Below are 14,319 nucleotides of genomic sequence, written 5' to 3' on the forward strand. Positions count from 1 at the left end.
CTGCCCGCCTGATGCTACCATGAAGGCTCCCGAAGTACCCTCTCCCGCAGAGAGGCTCTGGGAGAATCGGCCCTTGTGGGAAAGCCGCGAAGCATTGTACCGAAGCACTGGTCCTGTGTCCATAAATAGCTGCAGTCACAGAGCCGCTCAGTCCTATCAGAAGAGGAGCATTCACTGTCAGCCTTTCTAGTTTCTTATATATATATATATATATATATTTTTTTTTTTTAAACTTTAATAAGGCTGACAATCCCCAGACAAGTGAGAAAAACCTACTTCTCTGCTCAGACGAAGACTGGCTGGCCGCAGGCTCTGTCTGTCCTCCAGAGGGCGGGGGAACTGGGACCCCCCAGCTGCACACCCCTGGTAGTGATAAAGACTGGGCATAAAAAGGGTCCCCAACCCACTGCTCATCTGCCTCAATAAAACCAGGGGGGATGGCTCCACTAGCCTCCCCCCCCTCCCCGGGAGGCAATCTCCAAAAATCCAAATTTTTTTTTTTAATGTAGTCTTAGATTGCAGGCTTTGCACCTCCACCATTTGCTGAAGAGAAATACTGAAGGACTGCAGGTGGCACCTTGGCTTATGTGGCAGTGGCAGTGGCAGTGAAACTCTCTTTATTTTGATCTGCTGGAAGGGAGGCAAAACCCAGGAGTTTGGACTGATCTGGGTACGTATAGGTAACTGAAATTTCAGGAACCCAATAAAATCAGATAATCTAGGGTTGCACCAGCCTCTTTATCATTTTGTTGCTAGTCTAACATGGCTACCCCTCTGAAAATTGTTAGACCTCCTATGGATTAGTTTACCGCCTTTGCCACATTATGTAATTGGCTGCAAACTCTTCCCACATACAAAATTTTATGACATGGTTCAGTTTTAGTTTTGACTAACCACTATCCTTTATTTTCACCAAAGAAAGGTAAAATCCTGCTGGATATAACGCCTGTCATCAAAAAGACTACGTTGTCTATAACTATCTTCAAGCCCAGCATCTTCACTCATTTTTTTCTCTATGTTCTTTAGGTATTTTCACAACAGTTATTTACATTTATTTGATTTATATTTCAGATACTTCAAAGTGGATTACATTCAGGTACTGTATGTATTTCAACTCGGAGAGACAACACATTCAAAGTCCTACAGGAACCCTCTTAGCACCTTCTACAATTGCGTATGATCAAATGCAAGCAAATCATTAACAATGTCATTGGCAGATAGTTATACCTCTATTAGGACACAAAGATTAACAGTTCTTATTTTCAGGTAGTGAAACTTGCTCAGATGCTTTTAAAGGTAAATGTAAATCATTTCCTTCTACTGAAACCTCAGTGGCACATACATTATCATTCTGAAAAGCCAGCCCTTGCTCACCAGCTTCTGATATCAAATTTACATCCAACTCAATGTGGATATTAGGAATTTTGTCTTTAAAATAAAGGGCAAAAATCTCACACTGATCTACTGAACATATTTGTTCAGAGGCAGCTGAATATATAATTAATTACTGAAAATACTTCTTTGCATGAGAAATTAGCCTTTTTAATAGAGTCTGAAAAATATTTCTTTTTTTGCGACAATGGCTCTTGGATAGTAATTTTGATGACTCTTACAGATTCTCCTGTTTTTCAGACTGTGAATGCAGCCTTCTCTGAAGTTTATGGCCCATCTTGTCATACTTCAAATGACTCTGCAGGTTCCACTGATGTCATGTACAGTGAAATTATTCCTATCTCAAAAGCTTCCTGGAGATCTCCCTTGGGAAAACTTACAGTGTAAAGATATTTCTTTATAATCAGCTTGTCATGGAGTTAAAACTCAGATGCTTACCAAATGGTGATCTTCACACCATTAAGCTAGTGTTAATGATCTTTATAAGCTCAACTATTATTACATACATAAGATATGCTATACTGGGTCAGATCAAGGGTCCATCAAGCCCAGTATCCTGTTTCCAACAGTGGCCGATCCAAGTCACAAGTACCTGGCAAGTACCCAAATACTAAATAAATCTCAAGTTACTGCTGCTTATTAATTAAGAGCAGTTTATGGATTTTTCTTCTAGGAACTTATCCAAACCTTTTTTAAACCCAGTTATACTGGGTTACACTGTTGTAACCACATCATCTGGCAATGAATTCCAGAGCTTAACTATGTGCTGAGTGAAAAAGAATTTTCTTCAATTTGTTTTAAATGAGCTACTTGCTAACTTCATGGAGTGTCCCCTAGACCTTCTATTATTTGAGAGAGTAAATTAACAGGTTAAGACAAATTGTTTAAGTCCTTTCATAATTTTCTAGACCTCTATCATATCCCTCGCCCCCCCTCAATAGTCTCTTCTTCAAACTGAACAGCTCTAACTTCCTTAGCCTTTCTTCATAGGACATCCATTCCATGCCCCTTATCATTTTGGTCGTCGTCCTCTGCATTTTCTCCAGTGACGAGAACTGCCCACAGTATTCAAGATGCGGTCTCACCATGGTGCGATACAGAGGCATTATGACATCCATTGTTTTATTTGCCATTCCCTTTGCTTTTTTGATCGCCACAGCACACTGAGCCAATTTCAATGTATTATCCACTATGACGCCTAGATCTCTTTCTTGGGTGGTAACTCCTAAGATAGAACCTAATATTGTGTAACTACAGCAAGGGTTAATTTTCCTTATATACATCACGTTGCACTTGTCCACATTAAATTTTATCTGCCATTTGGAAACCCAATCTTCCAGATTCACAAGGTCCTCCTGCAATTTATCACAATCCGCTTGAGATTTAACTACTCTTCATAATTTTGTGTCATCCGCAAATCTGATCATCTCACTTGTCATACCGCTTTCCATATCATTCATAAATATATTAAAAAGTACAGATCCCTAAGGCACTCCACTGTTTACATTTTTCCAATGTTATTTAATCCTGCTCTCTGTTTCCTGTCTTTTAACCAGCTTGCAATCCACAAAAAGACATCACTTCCTATCCCATGACTTTTTAGTTTTTTTTAGAAGCCTCTCATGAAGGACTTTGTTGAATGCCTTCTGAAAATCCAAATACACCACATTGCTAAAATAAAATGTTTACTATACTAAATTATTTAAAATATTTAAACATTTTAAAAGTGGAATTACATACTAGGTTATGCTGTTATGAAGATATAACAGTTTATGCAAGTAGATAGTTATTCAAAGAAATACAAGTATGTAGTTTTTGGTCATGTGTCAATTATTTTCATCATGTACTTGAAAGCTATGAAAAACAACCGGGCCTTTCAACACATTTCAAGTAGATCTTGCCATAGAATGTGAAAGTGAATGGAAAGATTTGGAAACTACTCAGCTCATTTCTAACGGTCTGCAATAAAATCTCTAAATCTCCAGCATAGCTTTGAAAGTCCCAGAGAAATTAGCCCTCTAAATTATACTGCTCTGGGAAAGGATAAGACGACAAACCTTAGATGCAAAAATGGGCTGCATTAGTACACATTTCAAATTTGTGAGCAGTAAGTCCAATTGTCGAGGCTTCAACCTTAGCTACTTTCCTTTCATGCATATTTCATATACATTTATAATTAAATCATCTTTTAAAAAAAACCAACTATCTAGAGTGGACAGTATAGCGCACGTTTACTTTCGTCATACTTGCATCTAAAAGAGCTGAACAGTATTTGGAATGCAACTCCTAAGAATATGACTTTGGAAATTTAAATATCTACTACTTATGACACTATCGCGTACGGCAACAAAACAAATAACCACAAATCAACGCTAATAACTAAAAGGACAAACATCTTACAGAAATACTCAACGACTACTTTTAACACACTCCTCCACCACCCAAACGTAAAATCTCGCTAACGACCAGCGGCATACGCCACAGGAAATGACACCTAAATTGGCAGACGCGCGCTCGTTTCTTCCGGTTAGAGAGCTGACGGGACACTAACTCCAGTCCAGCACACGTCCCTGGCTGGCGTCCAGTGCGCAGGCTCTGGCAGCAATGGCTGACTGACTAATGTGCGGTGCGCAGGCGCCAACGAGTGTCGTCCTAGGACTGGAGCGTACTGCGCAAACTCCGGCAGGGCTCTCATTTTGCTGCTGCCGTGGCTTTCGGTTGCCTTAGTGGCGCTTGTCCTGCTCCCCTCATGGCTCCGAAGGGCGGCAACAAGCAACAGTCTGAGGAGGACTTGTTGCTACAGGACTTCAGCAGGAACCTTTCCGCCAAGTCTTCGGCACTCTTCTTTGGGAACGCGTTCATCGTGTCTGCCATCCCCATCTGTAAGTGTCCACTTGCCGATATTGGGCCCCCTCCCTGATGTGCTTCTACCTCAGGGCTGTGTGGACAGACAGGGCACGTGAGTTTCGGGCCGGGGCTCTTGGGTCGTGGGGCTGTGCTTGCTCCTTTTCTGGGGGAGTGTTTAACTTACGTACAGAGCCTCTGTGAGAAGTGTTCTGCTTGGGATTTGAGGACGTGGCAGACCTTGAGTGACAGGGACTTCGACTCCCAATACTGCTCAGTTACCCTGTACTAGTTCAAATTTCTTTGTGCTTATAGTTTTTGTTGGATTTTTCTTTTGCTAATTCATTTTTTTATGACTAGACCTACTGGTAGTGTATAGCCGTGTTTCCCAACCTTTTCAAGCCTAAGGCACACCTACATTAATAAAAATGTTATGTGGCACACCAACTTCACGATGCAGGTCATATGGCCAGTAGAAGAGCTAGGGAAGCACTGAAAGCCCTGGCAGTCTCTCTTCCAATTTTAAAAGAAGGAAAATAGCTGGGGATACACAAGAACCAAGCATGATGATCCAATTCTCTCTATATACAAGTGCAAGGGAGAAGTTGGTGTGGTGTGGGCAGCTGGCTAAGTTTATTACCTGTTGCTGCTGCTTCAGTGCATGTTCCTCCATCTTACACAATTAAGGGATATATATGTATATATATTTTAAAAGCAATGACAATGTGCCCAATGATGCAATCTTTAGTAGCAAAATTACTTCCATATTCTACTTAACTTGAATGCAGCTACTCAAATTGCTGTTTCACTTTTGCAAACTTTTTAAAAATGCGTACGCTGATTTGTACTTATCTTAGTAACTTATTTATTTTCACATGCTGCTCAGCTTTCATGTGGCTCATCGAAACACCATCTTACCACTGCGAAATGTTTTTTTTTAGAAGAACACAATATTGCCAAAGATTTGCAGGATAGCTGCTTCAGGGCATTAGTTCACATAATTAAAATTGCTTGCTCAAAGTATTCCCAACAAGCTATACGAGCACCATCAACTCATGGCTTGGTGAGTGACAATGATTGCATCATTGAACACATTGTTGTCACATTTTGTTGTCAGTGTGTCAGACTTGCATGCAATTAGAAAAGGTGGAAGGAAGGTTAAACGACTACTGGCATGGTTAAAAGGTGAGGTGAGAGAGGCTATAATATTTAAAAGAACATCTTTCAAGAAATGGAAAAACAGATCCAAGTGAAGGAAACAGCATAACTGCTGGCAAGTCAGATGTAAAGCATTGATAAGGAAGGCTAAGAGAGAATTCGAAAAGAAGCTTGCCATGGAAGAAAAAATTCATAATAAAAACGTTTTCAGGTACATTCGAGGTAAAAAGACTGCGAGGGAGTCAGTTGGACCATTAGATGATCAAGGGGTAAAAGGAGAATTTAGGGGATGACAAAGCCATAACAGAGAGACTAAATGAATTCTTTGCTTCGGTATTCACCGAGGAAGATGTAAGAGAGATACCCATGCCAGAAATGATATTCATAGGTGATGATTCAAAGGAACTGAGACAAATCTCAGTGAACCTGGAAGATGTATTAGGTCAAATTGACAAACTAAAGAGTAGCAAATCACCTGGACCAGATGGTATACATCCCAGAGTGCTGAAAGAAATAAAATTGCGGACCTGCTCTTGGAAATTTTTAAATTATCAGTAATGTAGTCTATGACAGGGTTGGGCAAACTTTTTTTTTTTTTTTTTTGTGCGGGCACCACATAACAAGTTATTGTCTGCAGCAAGGGCCGCTGGGGAGTTGGTCCCCCTTGGAGCCCCTCGACACAACAATCAAATCCCCAATACTTGCAGGCATTTCAGCATCCATTGGGCTTATGAACCAGCATTTTTAGCACACAAAGAAGCCCCTTCAATCATGGATCCTAGCCTCTACCAAAAATCAGCAAAATCTTCGACCCAAGAAGTATGAGGCATTTTCCCGATTGGTAGACCACCTCATCTCAGTCACAAATGCAGAACACAGATAGACCCTCTCCAAATAAAAATAAGAGGCCTTAAAGTATAAGTAGAAATATGGAGACAAAAAACTAAACTGGAAACCGCTTTAAGCCAGACTCATATGCAGTGAAATAATGCAAAAACAGAAATATCACTATTCCTCATAATATAAAATCAATTATAACAGTAAACAATACTATAAGGATAAAAAAATTACATTCCCAAAAATCAATTAAATATTTCAAAAGAGGCATATCAAACACCCAATAATTAAAACTGATAAGAACAACAATATTCCCTTTGCCGTAGCTATGAACTTTTGATTTCCAGTCACCCTGAGATTGTTGTGGAGGGGAGATGGGGGAAACACACAAACCTTATTCTCTCTCTCTCTCTCTCACACACACTCTTCTACTCCCCTCTCATTCATCTCCTTCCCTTCCCTTCTCTTTGTTATACACCCTCTCCCTCCCCTAATTCATTCTCTCCTCTCCGTCACTCGCCCCTCTCCCTTCCCTACCTTTCCTACTGACTTTGTTTCATCTTCCTGCTGGCAGGTCATCTTCAGGCCTGCCTCTGTGCAGGGCCTCTTCTTGCTGGTCAGGGGTGGGAACCCCACCAGCATGTCACGCCGCAGTTCCATCCTTCCTTCTGATGAAGTCGTACCATGGAGCAAAACAGAGGCATTATGATATTCTCTGTTTTATTATCCATTCCTTTCGTAAAAATCCCTAGCATTTTATTGCTTTCTTGGCTGCTGCTGCTGCTGCACACTGAGCAGACGAGTTCAATGTATTATTAATGATGACACCTAGATCCTTTTCCTGAGTGGTGACTCCTAATGTAGAACCTTGCATTGTGTAACCATAATTTGGGTTACTCTTCCCTAAGTGCATCACTTTGCACTTGTTCACATTAAATTTCATTTGCTGTTTGCATGCCCAGTCTCCCATTTTTCAGGGTCCTCTTGCAATGTCTCACAATTCTGTTGTGATTCACAACTTTGAATAATTTTGTGTCATCTGCAAATGTTCTCACCTCACTTGTTACCATTTCCAGGTCATTTATAAATATATTAAAAAGTAGTGGCCCTAGAACAGTTCATCTTTTTCATCTTGGGAAAATTTATCATTTAGCCCTACTCTGTTTCTGTTTTTTAACCAGTTGGCAGTCCACAATTGGACACTGCCCCCTATCCCATGACTTTTTAATTTCCTAAGAAGTCTCTCATGAGGAACTTTATCTGGATTTCCAAAAAGCATTTGACACATTATATCAACTGGCTCACCTTTATGCATGTGTTTTATTTATGCCCTCAAAAAAAATGTAGCAGATTTGTCAGACAAGACTTCCTTTGGCCAAATCCATGTTGGCTTTGTCCCATTTAAACTATGCTTATTTATATATTCAGCAGTTTTGTTCTTTATGATAGTTCCTACTATTTTGCCTCACACAGACATCAAACTTGCTGGTCTGTTGTTTCCTTGATCCCTTTTAAAAAAAAATTGGCATTACATTGGCAATTCTCCAGTCTTCATGTACCATAAGAAAATGCCATACTGGGTCAGACCAAGGGTCCATCAAGCCCAGCATCCTGTTTCCAACAGTGGCCAATCCAGGCCATAAGAACCTGGCAAATACCCAAAAACTAAGTCTATTCCATGTTACCGTTGCTAGTAATGGCAGTGGCTATTTTCTAAGTCAACTTAATTAATAGCAGGTAATGGACTTCTCATCCAAGAACTTGTCCAATCCTTTTTTAAATACAGCTACACTAACTGCACTAACCACATCCTCTGGCAACAAATTCCAGAGTTTAATTGTGCGAAGAGTGAAAAAGAACTTTCTCCGATTAGTCTTAAATGTGCCACATGCTAACTTCATGGATTGCCCCCTAGTCTTTCTATTATCCGAAAGAGTAAATAACTGATTCACAATAACCTTTTCTAGACCTCTCATGATTTTAAACACCTCTATCATATCCCCCCTCAGCTGTCTCTTCTCCAAGCTGAAAAGTCCTAACCTCTTTAGTCTTTCCTCTTAGGGGAGCTGTTCCATTCCCCTTATCATTTTGGTCACCCTTTTCTATACCTTCTCCATCGCAACTATATCTTTTTTGAGATGCGGCGACCAGAATTATACACAGTATTCAAGGTGCAGTCTCGCCATGGAGCGATACATAGGCATTATGACATTTTCTGATTTATTCACCATTCCCTTTCTAATAATTCCCAACATTGTTTGCTTTTTTGACTGCCGCAGCACACTGAACCGATGATTTCAATGTGTTATCCATATAGATTAGAGCTTCTCAACTACTATGCCATGGCACACAATTGTGCTGCAGCAAGATCTGTGCTGTGTTTTTTTGGGTTGTTTTTTTTTTTTTCAATCCCAGCTGGGCGCAGGCTGACGAAAGGCTGCTGAATGAGTCTGGACTGAAGAAAGAAATTTGCCAGTTGTGTCCGGGCCGTGTGGCCAATGAGAGAAGAAAGAGAGGTAGCCAACAAGAAGAGACTGCTGCTACTGGCAAAATGCACATTCAGAGGGGAGAGAGTGAGTGAGTGGGAGAGCTTGTGTGAGTAATAGCGTATGCCAGAAGTTGTGTGTGTGCAAGAGGTGTGTTTGTGAGCAATAGCATGTATGAGAGCTTGTGTGTGCATGTGAGTGATGCTGCATGAGTCCATGGAGGTAGCTGCTGCTGCCTGCACATCCCAGGGAGAAAGAGAGAGCATGCAAGAACATATAGGGGAGAGAGAACATGACAGAGAGTCTGTGTGTGCATGAGAGAGAGAGAGAGATTGGGAGCCTGCTTGTGTGAGTATGTGTGCCTGTAAGAGAGAGCGCAAACCTGCCGCGTGTGTACTGGTGTGAGAGCCTATGTTTGTGTGCCTGTGTGAGTGTGCATGGCTGTGAAAACCTGTGTATCACAGGCATACACCCACACACACAAAATTTGTCTGTGAGGGGGGGAGAGAGAGAAAGTATGTAAGAGCATAGGCATGTATGAGGGAGTGTGTGCGAATGAATGTGTTATGTATGCGTGAGAGAAGAGAAAGTTGGTGCGGCCCTCTGTCTCCCAATCCTTGGCAATTTCAGGGTGATTGGAAATCAAAAGATCCCAGATAGTTTTAAAAATCCTTACTTTTAATTTTTGGGTGATCTTTGATGTTTCTGCTGTTTTGAAATACTTTGCTGATGTTTTGGGAAATTTATCACAAGTTTTTTTTTTTGTTTTTTTTTTAATTATTGGATGTTTGTTGGCTTTTTTTTAATGATTTTAATATTATGAATGTCTTATGTCTTGATTTTATTGCTTGATGTTTTGTGAGGAATGTTTCTGTTTTTTCATTGTTACACTTCATAATGTAGTCAGGTTCGTGTTTTCCAGTTCAGTTTTTATTGGCACCTTTCTGTTTACACTTTATGACCTTTCTATTTTGTTTTGGTGAGGGTCTAGCTTGTTTAACAATTCTTGTTGTAAAAATACTACTTTTCATCACTGTTTTTTTACAGCATTATGGTAAACCCTTATTTCTGTTTTAACAAAGGTTTGCTCTTTATTGATTTCACCTGTATGCAGAAAGCAGTTTTGAATGTTGCTGAAAATATTTGTTCATACACTTTGTTTTCACAGCTGTTAGTAAATATTAGGCAATTATTTTAAGTAAGGGATGGACTTAGCCAATGTTCTCTTTAAAGACTGGGTTGCTATGAGCATAAAAGCGATAGGCTTTTTGCATCAAAGAAAGTAGTGTTCACAGGATAATGTAACCAATAATTTTTGCTCACGTGCAAAAATGTTTGCGCACAGCAAATCAATCCTTAAAGGGATTGGTTTCTGTGTGCAATCCTTAAAGAGATTGGTGTTGGGAAGAAGGAGATTGGGATTGGATCTTGAGAGGAGTTGGGTTTAGAGAGAGCGCTGTTAGGGCTGGCCCTTGGGGAAGGAAGGTAAATAAAATAAAAAGTTGAGAATCTCTGCCATGGATGATGTTACTGATAGTTTACAAATTTTCATTAGCAGATCCGCAGTTTCATTTCTCAGTTCTTTCAGCACTCTGGTTTGTAATCCATCTGGTCCAGGTGATTTGCTACTCTTTAGCTTTTCAATTTGCCTTGGTACATGTTCCAGGTTCACTGAGATTTTTTTTTCAGTTCCTCTGAATCATCTTTGGATATAATTTCTGCCACAAATTGACTTGTAAACAGGCTGTTTCTTTTGTAGAAAATTTCATGTGGAATGCTCTCCTGAAAGTGCAGGATGCAGCCCAATATAAAAATTTTTTAGAAGAGGTCTGAAAACGTTTCTGAATGCTTTTATTTTATATATTTAGTGAATTTATGTTTATTTAAAATTAAAAAAAAAATACCAGTTGACAAACTTGGTTATCTAGCAAGTCAGAACTTTTAAAGGACCTACTAGATCTTAGTGACCAAGGTGTGTTCATAGTCACCTGGAATATTGTAAGTTGTGGTAACCAAGAGTTGCACAGCAGTTCAATGTAAAAAAAAAAAAAAAAAAAAAAAAAAGGATATCTATAGAACAGATGAGATTTAAGATTAGCATGTTTACAGGGAACTGGAACCGCAGTCTGAAACCTTGTCAAATAGTGATTGGATTACAGAATCTCTGTGCACGGATAATAAAAGTGGTCCTTTAAAAGTATATGGTTATGAACATCACTGTTCCCCAAAATAAGAGGTGTTTCAGTCCCTCTGTGGGGTCCTGCTACAGCCCTGGGGATGCTGGCTCAATCCAGGCTGCCCCAATTCACTTGTACTGGTGCTTAGGCATAGGCAAGTTTGTTTTATTTATTTATTTATACGGTCTTATAGCCTGCAATCTCCAATACAATTATTCAGCACAGGTTACAGCAGAACATACATACATAAATGAACCACAAAACATAAAAATTCTAAGAAAGATCAAGCGTGAATTATGAAGAATGTTGTAAACCTAAGTTAATATCTTAGAATTGTATAAACAAAAGCTAGCAGATTATAAAACTGTATAGATAAAGCCAAGAACAATTGTTTGCTACTCGGATTGAATGAGCTGTTGCTTGCCCAGGTAAGTTGTTTGTTTTTGTTTTTTACAGTTAACTCATTGTTAACTGTAACCATGAGTTAATCACCAAAAACAGAAATTGATAATCGTTCTGTTAAGTTGTATGAGAATTTTGTGCTCTTGTCCTAAAACCATGACTTTGGCTCTTGTTATCGAACCAAGCCAAAGTAGTCCAACATGACTATCTTTTGACATTACATCAGTTTCTGAAATTGTCGAGAGAATCATAAAATTGAAAAATAATCTTTGTCCAGTGAAGCTTGTTTCTTTTGTGCCATTTAAAGTCCTGCAAGAAACTTACTCACATTTTATTGTACAACTGGTCAATACTTCCTTAATGGAAGACCACTTTTCTAGACTGCTTAAGTTCACCTTGGTGCGGCCAGTGTTAAAAAGAATCCAAATCATGAACCAACAAATTTGCATAATTTTAATCCTTTTTCCACTTTGCCATATTTAGCTAAGATAATAGAGAATATTGTTCTTAAAAAACTTAATCGTTTTTTACATGAGAACAGGCTTTATTCCTCAAAATTCTGAGTGAACACACATGCCTTTAGTATTTTCATGAACCATTCCATGGAGTTCTCCTCTTTAAGCTCATTTGGAAGCAAATTCCACAGAATTAGAAGCAGATTGTTCCCTAGATTCAACAAGCCTGACACATGTCTGAGAAGGTACATCTAATAAATTCAGAGAAGATGAATAGAGTTGCTGGTAAGGGCAGTAGAGTCTCAAGGCTGCATTAAAGCAATTGGGAGCAAATATGTTAATAACTTTAAAGACCGTTATCGGCACTTTAAACTTTACTCTCAATGCAAATCAGGAGCCAGTGCGGTTTCTGGAGTATGGAAGTAATATGCTCATGAAAAGGTATGCCGACATGACACGGCAGCATTTTGAACCAGTTGGAGCAGCTTAAGCATTGATTAAGGAAGGCCTAAGTACAGTGAATTAATAGTAATCCAAGATCAATAACAAATACTTGTAAAATGGTTCTGAAATCATCATTCAGTATAGGTTTCACATTTCGAAGTAGCCACAGCTCAAAAAAGAAAGTTTTGATTATGTTCTTAATGTGTTGGCGCATGGTTAGAAATCAATCAGAATCCATAAATTACGTGTTTGAGTAGTGATAGGAATCAAAAAATTATTGAATGTGACTTTCTTAGGAAAATTGGCAATCGGACGTGCCAGCACAATCATTTGGCTTGATGACATTGAGTATTGATCTATTGTGTAGTAACCAGTTATTAACAGAGACAAGTAGACATTTTTGATCGTGCCAGTACGATAGAAGGAGCTAATGGGGGGGGAACCCTGAGTATTGGCTTTAGGCGAAACTCACTTCAAAGCAAACTAACTCCTTTCAAACTGGCATAATGTAAATGTCAAAAGGGACAAAAGTGTGTGCAGTTCATAGTTTGATTTAAAAGATCCAAAGGATACATTCTCAGAACATTCACACACAAAAGATACAAACCACTTGTGAATAGTGGTTCTAATATCTAAAGATTTAAGACAGTGTAGAAAAATAGAATGATTCAGCCTATTCAAGGCTGCTGAAATATCTAGAAGTACCAGAAAAAAGCACTCTGTGAATGAAATTCCATGGTGGATAGCATCAAAGTTAGAAACCAGAATAGTACTGTGAACATCTAAATCCAAACTGGAAACAAGCAGACTGTTACCTTTTATAGCAATTTAGTAGACAGTAATGTTTCTCTACTAGGCAGTAATATCAGGTTTAAGTATCTCCCAGGGCCTTAAAATGGCACATAGAGCCCAGAAACTGTTTTGTGTATTTATAAAAGCCTCTGCACTCCTGGATTGTAATTATAAATTGTACTATTTTTAAGTTCATTTTGTCTGATACGTTATGTTGAAAATCTATTTTATTTATTGTGTATGTAAGCTTGCTATCCGCTCACAATTGAGTATGATATACATTTTTTAAAATAATCAGATTCTGCCTGCTGTACAGCTATTTATAAGTGTGTACAAAATAGTTATTGGACTCTTCCTATATGAACTTTCCTTTGTTACATGCTGCCATAACCTGAAGAGCAGGAAGGAGAGAGGCACCCAAATGTACAACAGTTCTTGGTGGAATCACCTTGGGTAGCAATTACAGTGAGAAGTCTGTTGGAGATAGGTTTTCACCAACTTTGCATGCCTAAATTTGTTGATATTAGACCAAACTCTTATCAAGTTCCTTGGGGAGCTTTGATAGACAGTCTTCAAGTCATGTCACAGATTTTCAATTAGATTGAAGTCAGGGCTATGACTACTGCAGGACATTTACCTTCTTGTTCCTTCGCCAGAGTAGCTTTTGCTGTGTTTCAGGTCAATGTTGTGCTGAAAGGTGAATTTCCATCCCGGTTTCAGCTTTTCTGCAGAGTGCAACAGGTTTTCCTCAAGGACTTTTCTCTACTTTTCTCCATTCATTGGCCTTTTTGTTCTGACAAGTACCTTACACCTACTGATGAAAAACATCATCATAACATGCAACCCCTACCATGCTTCATGATAGGGATAGTGTTTCCTGGGAGATGTGCTGTGTTGGGTTTGCACCAAATGTAGAGCTTTGCATTCAGGCCAGAGAGTTTATTTTCATTTTTCAGACTACAAACCTTTTTGCCACATGACTACAGTATCCGGTGAGTGTTCCATTTCATACAGGATTCAGGGTGGCCTTTCTTAGGTAATGGCTTACTTCTTGCCCCATTACAGGTCAGATTTGTGGAATGCATGGGATATTGTCACGTGCACACTTTGGCCAGTCTTGGTCGTAGAAGCCTGTAGCTCTTTTAACGTTGCCATTGGCTTCTTGATTGCCTCCCTGATCAGTCTCCTCTTTGCACAGTCAACCAATAGACGGGGTCTTTGTGGTGTCCTACAACTTCCATTCCCAGTCCACTGCTATCTCCTGATTAGCCGCTGGGATTGATAACCTCCTGGGGGACCCAATTCCACCACAGCACAGCCAATATCCTGAGG

General features: G+C 39.4%; 1 protein-coding gene across 1 annotated transcript in view; it reads left to right on the forward strand.

The window, feature by feature from the left end:
* The first annotated feature begins 3,992 nt into the window (after positions 1-3,992).
* Positions 3,993-14,319, forward strand: part of SSR3 (signal sequence receptor subunit 3) — a 32,407-nt gene continuing 22,080 nt past the window's right edge. Inside the window, exon 1 of the mRNA XM_029615679.1 lies at positions 3,993-4,274. Within this exon, the coding sequence (XP_029471539.1) occupies positions 4,142-4,274 (133 nt within the window). The 5' untranslated portion in view covers positions 3,993-4,141. The remainder of the gene's footprint in view (positions 4,275-14,319) is intronic.

This window comes from Rhinatrema bivittatum, chromosome 9, assembly GCF_901001135.1.
Source record: "Rhinatrema bivittatum chromosome 9, aRhiBiv1.1, whole genome shotgun sequence".
NCBI classification, from domain to species: Eukaryota; Metazoa; Chordata; class Amphibia; order Gymnophiona; family Rhinatrematidae; genus Rhinatrema; species Rhinatrema bivittatum.